Source organism: Pan troglodytes, chromosome 5 (assembly GCF_028858775.2).
Source record: "Pan troglodytes isolate AG18354 chromosome 5, NHGRI_mPanTro3-v2.0_pri, whole genome shotgun sequence".
Classification (NCBI taxonomy): Eukaryota; Metazoa; Chordata; class Mammalia; order Primates; family Hominidae; genus Pan; species Pan troglodytes.
In genome coordinates this window covers 155,641,616-155,661,111 of record NC_072403.2, presented here as the reverse complement: position 1 = coordinate 155,661,111, position 19,496 = coordinate 155,641,616, and the positions used below count along the sequence as shown (strand labels likewise).

At 39.8% G+C, this 19,496-nt stretch overlaps 1 protein-coding gene across 9 annotated transcripts in view; it reads right to left on the bottom strand.

Moving 5' to 3' along the window:
- PHACTR2 (phosphatase and actin regulator 2) overlaps positions 1-19,496 on the bottom strand; it is a 287,576-nt gene that overhangs the window by 24,361 nt on the left and 243,719 nt on the right. For all 9 annotated transcript variants that reach the window (XM_016956418.4, XM_016956419.4, XM_009452125.5 and 6 more), the window contains 2 exons: positions 16,859-16,920; positions 11,228-11,365 (listed from right to left, as the gene is read on the bottom strand). In XM_016956418.4, coding sequence (XP_016811907.1) covers positions 11,228-11,365; positions 16,859-16,920 — 200 coding nt within the window. The remainder of the gene's footprint in view (positions 1-11,227; positions 11,366-16,858; positions 16,921-19,496) is intronic.

The following is a 19,496-nucleotide window of genomic DNA, read 5'->3' as shown; positions in this document are numbered from 1 at the left end:
AAGAGACAAAGAAGGCCATTACGTAATGGTGAAGGGATCAATTCAACAAAAAGAGTTACTTATCCTAAATATATATGCATCCAGTACATGAGCACCAGATTCATAAAGCAAGTTCTTAGAGACTTACAAAGAAACTTAGACTCCCACACAATAATAATGGGAGACTTTAACACCCCACTGTCAATATTGGACAGATCAATAAGACAGAAAATTAGCAAGGATATCCAGGACTTGAACTCAGCTCTGGACCAAGTGGACCTAATAGACATCTACAGTATTCTCCACCCCAAATCAACAGAATATACATTCTCCTTAGCACCACATTGCACTTATTCTAAAATGGACAACATAATTGGAAGTAAAACACTCCTCAGCAAATGTAAATGAACAGAAATCAAACTGTCTCTCAGACCACAGTGCAATAAAATTAGAACTCAGGATTAAGAATCTCACTCAAAACCGCACAGCTACATGGAAACTGAACAACCTGCTCCTGAATGACTACTGGGTAAATAACGAAATGAAGGCAGAAATAAAGATGTTCTTTGAAACCAATGAGAACAAAGACACAATGTACCAGAATCTCTGGGACACAGCTAAAGCAGTGTGTAGAGGGAAATTTATAGCATTAAATGCCCACAAGAGAAAGCAAGAGAGATCTAAAATTGACACCCTAACATCACAATTAAAAGAACTGGAGAAGCAAGAACAAACACATTCAAAAGCTAGCAGAAGGCAAGAAATAACTAAGATCAGAGCAGAACTGAAGAAGATAGAGACACAAAAAACCCTTCAAAAAATCAATGAATCCAGGAACTGGCTTTTTGAAAAGATTAACAAAATAGATAGACTGCCAGCAAGACTAATAAAGAAGAAAAGAGAGAAGAATCAAATAGACGCAATAAAAAATTATAAAGGGGATATCACCACTGATCCCACAGAAACACAAACTACCATCAGAGGATACTATAAAAACCTCGACACAAATAAACCAGAAAATCTAGAAGAAATGGATAAATTCCTGGACACATACACCCTCCCAAGACTAAACCAGGAAGAAGTTGAATCTCTGAATAGACCAAAACAAGCTCTGAAATTGAGGCAATAATTAATAGCCTACCAACCAAAAAGAGTCCAGGACCAGACGGATTCACAGCCAAATTCTACCAGAAGTACAAAGAGGAGCTGGTACCATTCCTTCTGAAACTATCCCAATCAATAGAAAAAGAGGGAATCCTCCCTAACTCATTTTATGAGGCCAGCATCATCCTGATACCAAAGCCTGGCAGAGACACAACAGAAAAGAGAGAATTTTAGGCCAATATCCCCGATGAACATCAGTGCAAAAATCCTCAGTAAAATACTGGCAAACCCAATCCAGCAGAACATCAAAAAGCTGATCCACCATGATCAAGTCAGCTTCATCCCTGCAATGCAAGGCTGGTTCAACATACACAAATCAATAAACATAATCCATCACATAAACAGAACCAATGACAAAAACCACATGATTATCTCAATAGATGCAGAAAAGGCCTTCGACAAAATTCAACAGCCTTTCATGGTAAACTAGGTATCGATGGAACGTATCTCAAAATAATAAGAGCTGTTTATGACAAACCCACAGACAATATCATACTGAATGGACAAACACTGGAAGCATTCCCTTTGAAAACTGGCACAAGACAAGGATGACCTCTCTCACCACTCCTATTCAACATAATGTTGGAAGTTCTGGCCAGGGCAATCAGGCAAGAGAAAGCAATAAAAGGTATTCAAATAGGAAGACAGGAAGTCAAATTATCTTTGTTTGCAGATGACATGACTGTATATTTGGAAAACCCCATCGTCTCAGCCCAAAATCTCCTTAAGCTGATAAGCCACTTCAGCAAAGTCTCAGGATACAAAATCAATGTGCAAAAATCACAAGCATTCCTATATACCAATAACAGACAAACAGAGAGCCAAATCATGAGTGAACTCCCATTCACAATTGCTACAAAGAGAATAAAATACGTAGGAACACAACTTACAAGGGATATGAAGGACCTCTTCAAGGAGAACTACAAACCACTGCTCAAGGAAATAAGAGAGGACAGAAACAAATGGAAAAACATTCCATGCTCATGGATAGGAAGAATCAATATCGTGAAAATGGCCTTACTGCCCAAAGTAATTTACAGATTCAATGCTATCCCCATCCAGCTACCACTGACTTTCTTCACAGAATTGGAAAAAACTACTTTAAACCTCATATGGAACCAAAAAAGAGCTCTCATATCCAAGACAATCCTGGGCAAGAAGGACAAAGCTGGAGGCATCTTGCTACCTGACTACAAACTTTACAAGGCTACAGTAACCAAAACAGCATGGTACTGGTGCCAAAACAGATACACAGACTGATGGAACAGAACGGAGAAATAACACCACACATCTACCACCTGATCTTTGACAAACCTGACACATACAAGCGATGGGGAAGATTCCCTATTTAATAAATGGTGTTGGGAAAACTGGCTGGCCATATGCAGAAAACTGGAACTGGACCCCTTCCTTACACCTTATACAAAAATCAACTCAAGATGGATCAAAGACTTAAACGTAAGACCTAGGACCATAAAAACCCTAGAAGAAAACCTGGGCAATACCATTCAGGACATAGGCATGGGCAAAGACTTCATGTCTAAAACGCCAAAAGCAAACGGCAACAAAAGCCAAAATTGACAAACAGGGATCTAATTAAACTGAAGAGTTTCTGCACAGCAAAAGAAATTATCATCAGAGTGAACAGGCAACCTACAGAATGGGAGAAAATTTTTGCAATCTATTCATCTGACAAAGGGCTAATATCCAGAATCTACAAAGAACTTAAACAAATTTACAAGAAAAAAGCAAACAACCCCATCAAAAAATGGGCTAAGGATATGAACAGAAACTTCTCAAATGAAGACATTTATGCAGCCAACAGACATATGAAACGATGCTCATCATCACTGGTCATGAGAGAAATGCAAATCAAAACCAGAATGAGATACCATCTCATGCCAGTTAGAATGGCAATCATTCAAAAGTCAGGAAACAACAGATGCTGGAGAGGATGTGGAGAAATAGGAATGCTTTTACGCTGTTAGTGGGAGTGTAAATTAGTTCAACCATTTGGAAGACAGTGTGGCAATTCCTCAAGGATCTAGAACCAGAAACACCATTTGACCCAGCAATTCCATTACTGGATGTATACCCAAAGGATTAGAAATTATTCTACAATAAAGACACATGCACATGTATGTTTACTGAGGCACTATTCACAATAGCAAAGACATGGAACCAACCCATATGTCCATCAGTGATAGACTGGATTAAGAAAATGTGGCACATATACACCATGGAACACTATGCAGCCATAAAAAAGGATGAGTTGATGTCCTTTGCAGGGACACGGATGAAGCTGGAAACCATCATTCTCAGCAAACTATCACAAGATCAGAAAACCAAACACCGCATGTTCTCACTCATAAGTGGGAGTTGAACAATAAGAACACATGGACACAGGGAGGGGAACATCACACACTGGGGCCTGTAGGGGGTGGGGGATTGGGGAGGGATAATATTAGGAGAAATACCTAATGTAGGTGATGGGTTGATGGGTGCAGCAAACCACCATGGCACGTGTATACCTATGTAACAAACCTACACGTTCTGCACATGTAACCCAGAACTTAAAGTATAATAAAAAGAAAGAAAGAAAGAAAGAAAGAAAAGAAAAAGAAAATGCAGAACTTGCTGCCTTCTCAAATAGCATGAGCTGTGGGGCCAGAATTAACTAGAATTGCCATTTTGATATCCTTTATTTCTTGGATAAAATTATGATGGGATGTGGAGAGGATTTCTGGACTACTCATCAATCAAGTTCAATGCCACAGGGAGGCAAGTGTACTCCCTTCTGCTGCTAAGGCATCAATGAACAGGGCAAAGAATAGCTTAGGGACAACAAAAATCTCAGGCTTTCTTAGGACCTGTTTAGACACTGTGTTCCCGGAAAGACAGTTTGTCTTATTCAACTTTATATCCCCAGTATCTAGGACGATACCTAATATATTGTAAGGGTTTTAATAAGTGATTACTGAGTGACCTGTTGGACAAAAGCACATCTCATCTGAAAAAATTCTACACTCTCTTTCACTGGATAATTTTAGACTAGATCGTAAATTCAGGAATCAACAGTGAAAATATCACCAATGGGGAACAAAGCTTGGCTTCTCATCCCTGACCATGAGTATAATATTGGTAATAGCTACCATTTATTGACAAGCAGGAATTCTAGAGATATTCTACCTAATTCTCAAGATAGATATGATTGGCTTTATTTTACTAGTTAAGTAAACCTAGGTTAAATGACTTGGCCAAGGTCAAACAACTACTAAGTGGCCAAGTCAAGGATCAATCCATCCTAGAAGTGCCCAGTTCTAAAGCCTGCCCCTCTCTCCTCCATGGAGCTTCCAAGTTCTACTCTAAGGAGATGGTTACTGGCAGGCAAGCCTAGGTCTTCAGGCCAATTCAATGGCCTTCTCTGACCTCACCTGTCTGCCACTGAAGGGCCAGCTCGTCTATCTACCTCAGTGCAGGAAACCAGGCCATCTCTATTTTACTGTACATATATCTGTTTCTAGTGCTCTAAGTACATATATTCTAAAACTGAAAATTTTATTTTGTTTATTTTTGTTTTAGAGACAGGGTCTCATTCTGTTGCCCAGGCTGCAGTGCAGTGGCACAATCACAGCTCATTGCAGTCTTGAACTCCCAGACTCAAGGGATCCTCCTGCCTCAGCCTTCCAAGTAGGTAGGAATACATGGGTGTGCCACCACACCTGGCTAATTTTTTTAGTTTTTGTAGAGAGAGGGTCTTGCTATGTTGCTCAGGCTGGTCTTTAACTCCTGGCCTCAAGTGACCCTCCCACCTTGGCCTCCCAAAGTGCTAACATTACAAGTGTCAGTCACTGAGCCCCGACCTGAAAATTTTATTTTAAAGGTGAATAAAGCTCAATCAAGTTCACAATTAATAAGGCATTTCTCCCACCACTTCTCTTTTCCAACATGAGCCATTTAACCAGACTACCAGATTCCGGAGATTCCCCACCACAACCAGCAAGGGCCTTCCTCCTTCACAGAAAGGAGAGGCACTGATTAATTATTGACTGATTGGCTACTACTCTTTAAAATGCAAGGTGGTAGCTTAATGGGGCTAAGAAAATGGCAATAAGATAAGAGAAAGAAAAAAGATGTCTCCATTAGGCTGAAAGGAAGCTCATTTTTTGTTTGTTTGTTTGTTTGGTTTGGTTCAGTTTTTGAGATGGAGTCTCGCTTTGTCACCAAGGCTGGAGTGCAGCGGCATAATCTTAGCTCACTGCAACTTCTGTCTCCTGGGTTCAAGTGATTCTCCTGCTTCAGTCTCCCAAGCAGCTGGGACTACAGGCAGGAGCCACCATGCACAGCTAATTTTTGTATTTTTAGTAGAGATGGGGTTTCACCATGTTGGCCAGGCTGGTCTTGAACTCCTGACCTCAAGTGATCCACCCAACTCACCCTCTCAAAGCGCTTGGATTACAGGCATGAGCCACTGCACCTGGCCTCATTGTTTATTTTTTAAAGCAGAGGTGGAAATATTTACTTTGAATAGTTTTTAAAAATGGGATATAGAGCTCAAAAGTTAAAAATAAAACTCATTTTTAAACATAATAGCTAAATTATAATTTTTACATGAATTAACTTAATACAATATTTTAAATCTGATCTAAATATATATAATAAATAATATATTATAAAATGTTTTAAGGTAAAAAGCAACAAAAACCAGAAATGCTTGTTAATAATGGTGATTAGCATGTGTTATTTTCATTCTAAAATAAAATATACACTAAGACCATTGATAGTCTTAGGATCTTTGGGCAATAATATTGTACTATTTCATCACACTTATCTTTTAACAACTAGAGGGAACAATTTTTTTCAGTGTTAGGTAGTAAATGGTATTTTTAGAAATTATTAAAAGTACCGTGCATTAAAGTGGTTCTTTTTTTATTTTTGCATTTTTGAATATTCAGATATGGCCCAATGAATATTCATCACTTGTGTATATACAATATACTACACATAAACATCTTAAATTGTTGCATTTTTCTATTTTTTATCTTTAAAAAGTGTACCATATTATTTATTTATTTATTTATTTTGAGATAAGGTCTGGCTCTGTTGCCCAGGCTGGAGTGCAGTGGCATGGCTCACTGCAGCCTCCTGCTCCTGGGCTCAAGCAATTCTCCCACCTCAGCTTCCCGAGTAGCTGGGACTACAGGTACGTGCCACCACACCCGGCTAATTTTTTGTATTTTTTAGTACAGGCAGAGTTTCACCACATTGCTCAGGCTGGTCTCAAACTCCTGAGCTCAAGAAATCTTGAGCTCAAGAAACCTCGGCCTCCCAAAGTGCTAGGATTACAGGCATGAGCCACCATGCCTGGCCAATATTTTTTCTATTTAAAAGAAATTCTACCTCTTAATTTTCTTCCAGAGAAACACACACATACACAATAAAAATCCACTTCTAAAAATGCTGCTTTTTAGACTTTAAAAAGCCTCAGGAGAAATGTGAGAGATACTGTCAGAGGGAGAAAATGAGGCCCATGTGTGAGGAGAGAGGGGCGGTGGCTGTGCTCTGGGGCTCAGATCTGCAAGGGAGATGTCAAAGTCATATGCCTTCAAAGCACTCATGAACAGAAACAAAGCCTGTGGCAGAAAACCTGGTCATGTACCTTTCCCCTGCAACCTAGAAGTCCAGAACAAAATCCCATTTTTGTTTCAACATAAAATTAAAAAAAAAAAATCCTCTCTGTTACAGCTAGAGATGAATGAGCTCTACCTTCCAACAAAAGAACAAGAGTCAAAAAGAACTGTTTCTAGGGTTTGGACAATTTAGTTTCCACATGAGGGTGGTTAGTCATTTAGACTCTCCCTGCTTGCATACTTGGCAACTGCAGTGATCTTTACTCATTTATCTGGCTCTACCTGCCTTTCTGAAGTTTTGCATTTGAATAATAAGATAGCTGGGAATGGTGGGTGTGGAAAATTGTATTTTCCAAATTTGGCCACAATTGTGATCTTGCCACTCCCCTGTCAAGAAGTGGAGCTAATTAATTCCCCTTTCCTTGAAGCTTGAGCTGGTCTTATGATTTGCCTGTTACTAATAGAACGTAGTGGAAGTGAGGCTGGATGCCTTCCAAAGCCAGATCAGGAAAGGCCATATAGCTTTTACCTGGTTCTCTTGGGACATTTGCTGAGCCACCAAGTAAGAAGACTGATGACTCGGGCCACCATGCTGAAGAGGCCATGTATAGGTAGTTTGGCGGACTAGGAGCCAGAATTGAGCCCAGTCTCTGAGCCTTCCTTACCAAGACACCAGACATGTTAGAGAGGTTATCTTGGAGCCTCCAAAGTAGCCTATTTGTCAGCTGAATAACATTGAGTGACCTTAGTCAACCTCATGAAGAGCAGAAGAATCACCTAGCTGAGCCCTGACTAAATCCCCAACCTACAAAATCTGTAAGATATAAAATAGCTGCTGTTTTCAATCACTAAGTTTTGGGGAAGGTCACTGCACAGAAACAGTGACTAGAGCAGGGTCAACTAGGAGCCACTAAATGAGAGGTGAATGACCAGAAGCCCACAACTGAAAGGAAAGGAGGATGGAAGAAACCTTGCACCAAGTTCATAATGCAGTACTATTTCTAGCAAAATGGCATACCAGATGCCTTGACTAACTCTTCTATTGAAAAACAATTAAAATGCTAATCATGGCATCTAAAAACTGCTTTAAATGTACTAAACAGCTGGGAAAAGAGTAAAAAATACTTTGACGAGAATGAGTAAAAGAAGATCATGGCCAGAAAAATAAGGTAAGTGAGAAATGAAACTGGCTTTGACCTTGAGGGCACTTGTGTTAAATCTAGTGAATTTGAGCAGGCATCTTTATGATCTGCTGAAATACAGAAGACACACAAAACCCACTCAGGTCTAATAAATAATTCTCTCTCCATAAATTGGGGACCAAATGGCATACCCTCAGTGTAAGGGTAAGCTAGAATATCTGACCCTCCAAGGACAAACAAAAAATTGCAAGCTGGTGCTTAGTAAGTAAGGGGATAGGCAGGGAGGGATGAAATGTACCCTGAAAATTTGAAGCCATCAGCTAAACATCACAGAGGTTTGCTGCTTCAATTCATAGTACTAAGGTAGTATAAAATAACTCATTTTGACAATCCAGTTTAAAAATTATATTTTTAAATATAACAAAGTTTCATCAAGAAAATGTATGCATTCTAAACATATATATCTAATGATACACCTCACAATAAGTGAAGCAAAATTAACAGAATTATAAGGAGAAGTAAAAAAAAAAATCCACATAGTGGGAGATTTAACATGTCTTGTTTGTTACCTGATGGATCAAATTGACAAAAAAATAACTAAGGCTACAGAAATCTGAATAGAACCAGCAAGATTGATCTTACAGGAAAATTTGCACACCCTCAAACCATAGAACACATATTGTTTTCAAGGACATGTGAGATATTTATAATTACTAAAAATCCCAATATGAAGGCCACATCCCAGACCAATGAGATCAGCATCTCTGGAGATGGGACCCAGACATCCACATTCTTAAAGATCTATAGGTGATTCCAATTTGTAGCCAAGGTTGCAAATCACTGACACACAGAGTCATTTCTAACCTTCAGTGCTTGTATCAGAAAGTAAGGAAGGATGAAAATTAATGATCTGGAGAGTCTATCTTAGGTTAGAACAGAATAGCCAATAAAGCCCAAAAAATTAGGAGGAAGAAGAGAAAAGAGCAAATAATGACATAGAAAACAAACATATAATACAGATGACCAAGCAAACTGAAAGCATATCTTATACCTTCCCCCAAAAAACAACTCCAGGTAAACAAAAAAGTTAAATGTGAAAAGCAAAATTATAAACAATTTAGAAGACAGTATATGAGAATATATCTATCATTTTGGTATGCAAAGAATTTTTAAAACCAGAAACAAAATCATAAGCCATAAAGAAAAAGGTTGATAAATTCGACTGTATTAAGTTTAAGAATCTTGTTGGCCGGGCGCCATGGCTCACGCCTGTAATCCCAGCACTTTGGGAGGCCGAGGCGGGCAGATCACAATGTCAGGAGATCGAGACCATCCTGGCTAACACGGTGAAACCCCATCTCTACTAAAAATATTTTTTAAAAAATAGCTGGGCGTGGTGGCGGGCGCCTGTAGTCCCAGCCACTCGGGAGGCTGAAGCAGGAGAATGGCGTGAACACAGGAGGTGGAGCTTGCAGTGAGCTGAGATCGAGCCACAGCACTCCAGCCTGGGTGACAGAGTGAGACTCCGTCTCAAAAAAAAAAAAAAAAGAATCTTGTTAAATCAATATTTGCAACATACATAACTGGAATATATGAAGAACTCCTATGAATCAGAAAAAATTGACAACCCAGAAGAAAATGGGCAAAAGGCACTTCGGTGGAGTGGTATCCAAATTCCCAATAGGCATATGAAAATATGTTCAATCTCATTCATAATGAACGAGAGGCAAAGTAAAAGCACAATGAGATACGACTTCCTAGCTTCCTCAGCCTGTGCTCTCCCTCCGTCCTCAAGGGTCTGCTCCTTGCCTCTTTCACATAAGTACTGACCTGCTACTCCAGTGATTTTTCCCACGCTATCAGTTACTGACTTTTCCGCCTGTATGTTCAACCTCTCCCTTTCTTTTGACCCCTTCACCACATAAAAAATTGTTCAAGTATTTCCCATAAATTAAAAAAAAATCACTCCCTTGATACTGTATCTCATTTTCCAAATTTACGCACCCAAGCTTATTAACCTTCACAATCACCAGCCATACGTTGAACAACTGCCTCATCATACTTCAGAGCCCAAATTCTCAGGATTGTGTTTGATCCTCGTTGTCTCCACCACAGGCTTCCACCCATCAGGCTACCAAAATGCTCCCTCTCACCATGTCACTGCACACATGTGGCCGTCCGTCCTCCCTGACACAGTCCTTCCAAGCTGCTGTGCTACCAGCTTCTCCTCTTTCCCCACTTCACGGACAATTCTTCTCAATATTCTTCTGCTGCTGCTTCCTAAAACATCCCTGGAGTGCTTTTCTCAGCCTCCTTCTCTTCTATTCTTGTTCTGAACATTCTTCCTTTGTGATCTTATTCCTTCTTACTTTTCATTTCTACTTATGAGCTAAGGATTTCTGAATCTGTATCTCCAGTATGTGCTTGATGCATAGCAGGTATTTTAAATAACGAAGCTTCCTATTAAAAAGGGTCAGCACAGAGCATGATTAAATGCCTAGTTTTAGCATTAAGATGTGGCATGTTTAAGCAAAAGTACTTATGATTAAAAAAAAAACTGGGTATAGCATGAGTTTATTCAATACCAGATTTTGCTAAGAGATAAAAATTAGAACAGTTTAAAAACAAACGGTTGGCACGAATCTTTGCCTATGGAACAATGGTACTAATAAGATAAAAGTCTTTCTACATTGATAGAACCCACTGTATATTTCATTTTTCAGGAATTGTGTGCAATGATTTAGATTAGGGGTTGGTAAGCCTGACCTGCAGGCCAAATTTGGCCCACCATCTGTTTTTGTAGATAAAGTTTTATTGGAGCATATACATATCCATTCAATTACACATTGTGGCTGTTTTCATGCTACAATGGCAGAACTGGGCAGTTGCAACAAAGATTGTATGGCCCACATAGCCTAAACTATTTGCTGTCTTGTCATTTCTATTAAAAGTGTGCCAGTCTTGATGAAGATTAAACCTTTCTATTAACATATCCCTTTAAAATGATAAGTTGTATAAGTTATATTTTCTAAGAGTAAGGATAAATCCTGGATGTGAGAAAGCCCTCCTCATCCAGGTATGAAAGCAGGTAGGTTATATGGTAAATAACTACTTTTCTCTGAGACTTAGTTGAAAGAACTACATTGATATCACTAAATGTATCACTTAAGTGGCTTAAATAATCAGAGGCAGAAAACCGTTGTAATATTTGGTAAGATCTCGTCCCCTGGGATGACTTAAGTACGGGGGATGTGGATATTGGAGCTTCCAGAAAAGCAATACAATCAACACAAAATCCACTGGGATTCTTGCCTTGTCTGCAGGTGTTAACCTGGCCCAGGGCTTGTCTGCTCGGCGGTCATAGTCAGGAGAATCCGTGACTTCTACATACTCGTTAAATCGCAGGATCCTTCGAGCTTGTAGCTCTGCCACTGTGGGTCTCAGGCTGAGCTGCAGGAGGACAAGGAAAAAGGCAGAGTTCAGTAAACCACTTACAGCCTCATGGTGGCAAGTTTTCTATAGAGAACACTTCAAAGTTATGGTTAAATAAGGTCACTTTCAGGCATCAAAAAAAAAAAAAAGGCAACAGCATCTTGGGAATTTCTAATGAGAACTAGAAAGCCATGTGCCCTAATTTTTGAGACTATAAAAAAATCATCGTTTTAGATAGGTCACAGTCTTTGGCAACCACCTGCATTATGCTATTTTCCCCAACTTGCCTGGCACTGTGATAAAGGTCTATCATCCCTGACGCAAGGAACATGCAATGCGCAGACACAATAGTAACCCAGATACAGAATGGCTGGTTTGGTGATTGAATTATCAAGGCAAAAGCCATGGAATTTTTAGAAATGGGAATAAAAACCTGTTCCTATAATATTAAGCCCATACACTCAGAAATGTACAAAGTTACGACATAGAAAGGGTCCAATAAAGGGTGCGCCTACAGCACAGCTGTCCTTAAGTTATTCATAATAAGGGCAAGACCCCAATCGGACACATGCCTTTGGCCAGAAAAACCAATGTGCAGGAATGGGGAGGGCAGAGGTGATGGAGAACTGTACTTCCTTGAGGCCATCACTGCTTAAAATCAACTCCAACCTTTAAGATACTTCTAACAACTTCGGTTCCTCCTTGTGGTCTTTGTCAAATTCAGATTTGTAATTATATTGCTTTTCTTTCTGGGTCCTTTCTCAAACCGAAGAATAAGACTCTGACAGGTGAAAGAAAGCTGGCCCCCTGGTAAACAGGCATCATCTACTCTCTGCTACGGAGGTTCACTCCCATTTTGGTCTTTCTTAGTTGGGTGGTATCACAGTTATCTCCAGAGAGGTAGACTTAGACATCTATTGTAGCCATAGGGCCCATTTTCATATATTTCCTCTCTTATATATACTCTGTATACAGCCAGACTACCCATCATCTAAGTGGTCCTCTCCGGAGATATCACTTATTTTTTTTTATTTAAACAGAGTGGGGGGGGGTCTCTCTATGTTGCTCAGGCTGGTCTTGAACTCTTGGGCTCAAGCGATTCTCCCATCTCAGCCTCCCAAAGTGCTGGGGTTACAGGCATAAGGCACAACACCTGTCCAGAGATATTCCTTATTTTGCACTGGGTCTACATTCTGTAGTCATTAACAACCCTTTCCTGGGCCTCAGTTTCCTTCTGAACTAAGCCAATACTGTAATATTCAAAGCACTCGAGGACTTTTAGAAGGCCTAGGCCCATACCCTGAGCCCACTGGAGCAGGGATGTGCCAACTATGGCTCCCTCTATCTTCATAGAGCCCCGGTAGGCAATGGACAAGAGAGAGAATAATCTAAGTGATCTGCTATAGTCTAGTTGCTGTCCAATCTATATTGCTAGCTTCTTGCTGCCACTTTGGGGGCAGGTGGACATAAGGAGGTAGAGAAGCCCTTGCTCCTAAGAACTGGCTAGAAGGAAAGTGACCAATGGCAATATAGGTTAGAAGTTATCCATCCAGTCTTGTCCTCAGGACTGTCCCAGTCATGGGGTAGCTACCAGTGCTATGGGCTGACCTGCACCTACGGCATGGAGCTATGTATGGTGGAGGCAAGTGGGTGCAGAGGGTAAGGGCTGGCACTGCTGCCTCATGGAGGGGCCCAGCTGGATTGAGAAAGATGATTTGTATCACAAGACTGTGCCCAGGGCAATAAGGAGGGGTGATTGATTGTCTACAGATGGTAACTTAAGGGCCATTGAAAACTAGAGTCATCCCTAGAAATTGAGTCAATAAAGTCTTTCAGTTTGATCATTATTTGACATTTATGAGCTTTGAGAAAAAAAAAATGATATGGTTTGGCGGTGTCCTCACCCAAATCTCAACTTGAATTGTATCTCCAGAATTCCCACATGTTGTGGGAGGGACCCAGGGGGAGGTAATTGAATCATGGGGGCTGGTCTTTCCCATGCTATTCTCGTGATAGTGAATGAGTCTCATGAGATCTGATGGGTTTATCAAGGGTTTCTGCTTTTGCTTTCTCCTCATTTTATCTTGCTGCCACAATGTAAGAAATGCCTTTTGCCTCCTGTCAGGATTCTGAGGCCTCCCCAGCCATGTGGAACTGTAAGTCCAATTAAACCTCTTTTTCTTCCCAGTCTAGGGTATGCCTTTATCAGCAGCATGAAAACAGACTAATACAGTAAGTTGGTATCAGGAGTGGGGTGTTCCTGAAAAGATACCCAAAAATGTGGAATCAACTTTGGAACTGGGTAACAGGCAGATGTTGGAACAGTTTGGAAGACTCAGAAGAAGACAGGAAAAGGTGGGAAAGTTTGGAACTTCCTAGAGACTTGTTAAATGGCTTTGACAAAAATGCTGATAGCAATATGGACAATAAGGTCCAGGCTGAGGTGGTCTCAGATGGAGATAAGGAACTTGTTGGGAACTGGAGCAAAGGTGACTCTTATTATGTTTTAGCAAAAAGAATGGCGGCATTTTGCCCCTGCCCTAGAGATTTGTGGAACTTTGAACTTGAGAGAGATGATTTAGGGTATCTGGCAGAAGAAATTTCTAAGCAGCAAAGCATTCAAAAGGTGACTTGGGTGCTGTTAAAAGCATTCCATTTTAAAAGAGAAACAGAGCATAAAAGTTCAGAAAATTTGCAGCCTGAGAATGCAGCAGAAAAGAACCCATTTTTTGAGGAGAAATTCAAGCTGGCTGCAGAAATTTGCCTAAGTAGCAAGGAGGCTAATGTTAATCCTCAAGACCGTGGGGAAAATGTCTCCAGGCCATGTCAGAGACCTTCATGACAGCTCCTCCCATCACAGGCCTGAAGGCCCAGGAGGAAAAAGTAGTTTTGTGGGCAGGGCCCAGGGTCCCTGTGCTGTGTGCAGCCTAGGGACTTGGTGACCTGTGCCCCAGCCACTCCAGCTGTGGCTGAAAGGGGCAAATGTAGAACTTGGGCTGTGGCTTCAGACCGTGGAAGCCCCAAGCCTTGGCAGCTTCCATATGGTGTTGAGCTTGTGGGTGAACAGAAGTCAGAAACTGAGGTTTGGGAACCTCTGTCTAGATGCCCAGGCCAAAGTTTGCCATGGGCAGGGTTGGGGGGGGGGGTGGGGCTCATGGAGAACCTCTGCTAGGGCAGTGCAGTAGGGAAATGTGGGGTTGGAACCCCCACACAGAGTCCCTACTGGGGCACTGCCTAGTGAAGCTGTGCAAAGAGGGTCACTGTCCTCCAGAACCCAGAATGGTAGATCCACCAACAGCATGCACCATGTGTCTAGAAAAGCTGCAGACACTCAACACTAGCCTGTGAAAGCAGCCAAGAGGGAGATTGTACCCTGCAAAGCCACAGAGGTGGAGCTGCCCAAGACCATGGGAACCCACCTCTTGCATCAGCGTGACCTGGATGTGAGACCTGGATTCAAAGGAGATAATTTTGGACCTTTAAAATTTGGCTGCCCCACTGGATTTCAGACTTGCCATGGGCCCTGCAAACCCTTTGTTTTGGCCAATATCTCCCATTTGGAACAGCTGTATTTACCCAATGCCTGTACCCCCATTTTATCTAGGAAGTAACTAGCTTGCTTTTGATTTTACAGGCTCATGGGTGGAAGGGATTTGCCTTGTCTCAGATGAGACTTTGGACTGTGGACTTTTGGGTTAATGCCGAAATGAGTTAAGACTTTGGTGGACTGTTGGGAAGGCATGATTGGTTTTGAAATGTGAGGACGTGAGATTTGGAGGGGCCAGGGGCAGAATGATATGGTTTGGCTGTGTCCCCACCCAAATCTCAACTTGAATTGTATCTCCCAGAATTCCCATGTGTTGTGGGAGGGACCCAGGAGGAGGTAATTGAATCATGGGGCTCGGTCTTTCCCATTCTATTCTTGTGATAGTCAAAAAGTCTCACAAGATCTGATGTGTTTATCGGGGGTTTCCAGTTTTGCTTCCTCCTCATTTTCTTTTGCCGCCACCACGTTAGAAGAGCCTTTTGCCTCCCGCCATGATTCTGAGGCCTCCCCAGCCATGTGGAACTATAAGTCCAATTAAGTCTCTTTTTCTTCCCAGTCTCAGGTGTGTCTTTATCAGCAGTGTGAAAATGGACTAATACAATGGATAAATTAAGGATGTTTTTTCCTTGAAAAACAGAACCAAACACTTTCAACATAGCCCCATAGCTTTTCTGTGGGAATGAAGCATTGCCTCCATCTGCCTTGGAATGCTTTTGTTGAAGACTCCCCGGCCAGCCCACAAAAATGTGGGTCAGGTCACACTTCATGTAGATGTCACATTTTAGTCACTTTATCCATTTTTAGGTGCATAAGGTATGCCTGAAGAATGATTAGAAGGATTTATAATGAAATATAAACTCTGATGGTGCTTGATTTTTCCAAAGGCTATTACTTTTTTTAACACAGGAAAAAGTGATGGCCCTAACATCAGATTTATATATTCATAAATAAGTGGCAACAATTGTCTGAGTTTGGGAGGTAAGACATTTGTCAATCTGGGTAGCACTGTAGCAGGCAGGCTCGATGATCAAGTTCACTTAATAAATTACTTACCCAGCTGTGATGTGGAATAGTGGGAAATCTTCAGGAGTAACAAAATACTTACTTGTGTAATATTTCCAACACTAAATGGAAAGTGTGAGCATTTTAAGAAATAATTTTTATCATAATTAAAAACTTTTTTCACTTCTTTTTTTCTTTTTTTTTTCATTGTTCTAATCAAGCGAGATTAATTTTCAATTAATTCTTTTTTTTTGAAACAAGGTCTCACTATGTTGTCCAGGCTGGTGTTGACCTCCTGGGCTCAAGCAATCCTCCTGCCTCAGCTTCCAAGTAGCTGGGACTACAGGTGCGTGCCATTGCACCTGACTCAAAACAATTTTTTAAAATGGAAATACATGCATTGAAATGTTAATAATGGCTGTCTCTGAATGAAAGACATGATTTTATTTTTTTCTTTTTTTGTGTCTTTAAAAATTTTCACACAGAGTACCTATTTTCATAGAGTAAATGCAATTTAAAACCCTTGTTAATTATTCAAAATTAGCACAACATGCTATTAGAAACATCATTCGTAGCATGTGCATTATATTGATTTGTTTCATTTTATTTTATTTCATTTTTTTGAGACAGGGTCTCATTCTGTCTCCCAGCCTGGAGTGCAGTGGCATGATATCAGGTCACAGCAACCTCTGCCTCCCGGGCTGAAGCAATCTTCCCACCTCAGCCTCCTGAGTAGCTGGAACTACAGGCATGTGCCACCATGCCGGCTAATTTTTTTATTTTTTATAGAGATAGGGTTTCACCATGTTGCCCAGGCTTGTGATTTTGATGTCTATGATTATAGACTAATAGGAATAATTATTTCTAAACATCTGATTTACACATACAGAGAGGATTAGTATTTTTTTTAAAAAAGTATATCTCAAAACACATATGCTCATTAATAGTCATGATTTCATTACCTTTCTGCTGAGTCTGCGTTTAAGTTCCATTTTTGCTTCTTGTTCCTCTTCTTCATTCTTTTCTGTTTATTAAAGGAGAAAAGTCATGATGACAGTTACTATAGATGATTTCATATTCAGAAAAGTGTATCAGGCCACAATCATGTGACTCTAACAAATAATGATCAAACACACCACCAACATTGTTAAAAAGTTGTCAAAATATTTTGTAGGAAGGTTGATCATCTTATACGCACACACACATACACACACACACACACACACACACGCTTTTTTTGTAGGACTGGTTTGCTTTACTAATTTTAAACGTTTTTGCTTCCTGATGTCTTGTTGTATTCTTAAAAAAACCATAGGAGTGCCCATATTCTAATGAAAGCCCTCTATTGCTGATCATTTCATGGGCTTATAAGCACAATTTACCAGAATTCAGATAAAAATTTACTTCTGGATCTGGCCTTCATGTGAAAATCTGAGACATATTAAAAGAGCAAATTAGAACCATCCGATGCATGTCTGAGCTGCTGATTTCCACTCAAATCCAACCAAAATATTTGATTTGTCTTCCTTGGTTTCCATAGAAGCAGAATGTAAGCATTTCCTTGGACTTTGCTTTCAAACCAGAATGTTCTAAATGAGGTTATGATGTACTCTGGGTGGAAATTATTTATTTTCTTGTGACTTTGCCTTTCCAAAGTCTTCTCGTTCTCTAGTGATTCACCAAGTAGTACGATTTTATGCTGCCCAACAGATGGGATTTAAAGAAAAATGTCCAAAATTTTTAAAGAAATAAACACCCCTTCAGGTTTTGCTGGTTGTTGCTTACTTGAGGAACTTCTCTCTGTTGCTTCCTTTAGCTGATCATCTGTTTGATCAGTGAGCATACATTTTGCTTCTTGGATACCGATGCTTATGAAAGATTATGTTTTAGAAAGTGCTATTATGAACTCTTTTGAAGGAAAATAACACTGTATAAAGACTTAACCAAAAGGTTGAAAAAGGAAAACTTCTTCTATTTGTTTATTTATTTTTATTTTTATTTTATTTTTTGAAACAGAGTCTCGCTCTGTCACCCAGGCTAGAGTGCAGTGGCGCGATCTTGGCTCACCGCAACCTCTGCTTCCCGGGTTCAATTAAAAAAAATTTTTTTAAATCCATGACAGGTATGAAATATATTTATTTTATAATTCAAATAGACTTCTTACAACTAAGACTATTTTTACTGTGAATAACATATCAGTATTCAATATTTGCAACACCTGTATTTGTTAGTTGAACAGGCTAAATTCTCTATCAGTTTTCCTTCTCTGAACAGGGAAAAGTTTCTATGTTCTTCTGAAATAATAACTTTAATGCATAAGAAAGAAGGTGATTAGACAAAGAGTGGACATAAACTGTAATCATCCACAAGACAAGAAACAATGAGTTAATATCCTTTCATTTGGTGCCAGTCAAATAAATTTGGTTATAATTTAAATTTCTTCCTATGAAAGTACTCTAGGTTTTTAATTTCTTCACAAAATATATATCCTTTCATATCCTTAAAAATGCATACTTAGGTTCAAAGAATTACCTCATATGAGTTGGATAAAGCTTGTGGATTGTCAAAATACATAATAAACAAATGCCACACTGTGGTTCTTGTGATTTAAACCAGAGCTTTACAAGGTGACACGATAGTGAAAATAACATTGTTGATATTGTTGATAAAAAGTGATGATATTGTTAGTGATATTGATGACATTATTAATAAAAAGAAAAATATAATTCTGAGAACATTTTTGTCAATTCTTCCTATACAGTATTTATGCTATATTTTTAAGGTACTTTTCAAAGATTAAAAAATTGGATATAATACATCCCAAAGCTAACAAATGCTCCAGTCTTCATTAAATACATAAAAATGACATTTCCTTGAAGGGAATATTGGAAAGTTTTGCCTTATTAAGCATATTGTTCAGCTAGTGCTACCAGGTAACAGTGATGTCTAAAAAGAGAAGGGCCAAATGCAGTTAGGGAATTGAATTCATTTTTGACATCAGAAACTGATTTCTTTAAGTTTTCCATGTTCAAAATTGTACTTTTGGTGAAGTTAGAGGACGAGGGTGAGAGGTAGAGGGAAGCCAACATGACTGTTCCCCTGAATCTTTACTTTCATCTTGTAGAGATGGGCTGTCCCTATGTTGCCCAAGCTTGTCTTGATCTCCAGGACTCAAGTGATCCTCCCGCCTCAGCATCCCAAGTAGCTGGGATTACCAGCATGAGCTACCATGACAGCTTCTCTGAATCTTATTAAACAGTCATTGTAAAATCTCTCATAGAGTCAAGTTTAAACCTTAAACTCAGTATTTGAAAATACACCAAGTTTTTTGTATGCTTCCTTCATTTTTTGATTCACTAGAGGACTAATTATAAAGTAGGATGCAAATCTTTCTGGTCAATTTAAACAGGCTGGTGGGATATGCATGAAGGAAGTGACGTGGTTCATTGACAAATCTTGCTCTCAGTGACTCTCATCAGAGCAGAGAGGGGCGAACATTTCGGACGACCCGCAAGAAGCATTTCCGATAAATAAACAAATAATACATGTGGTTAAACAGCAGCAAGCACCACAGGAAACCCGCCTAGAGAGCAATGTTAC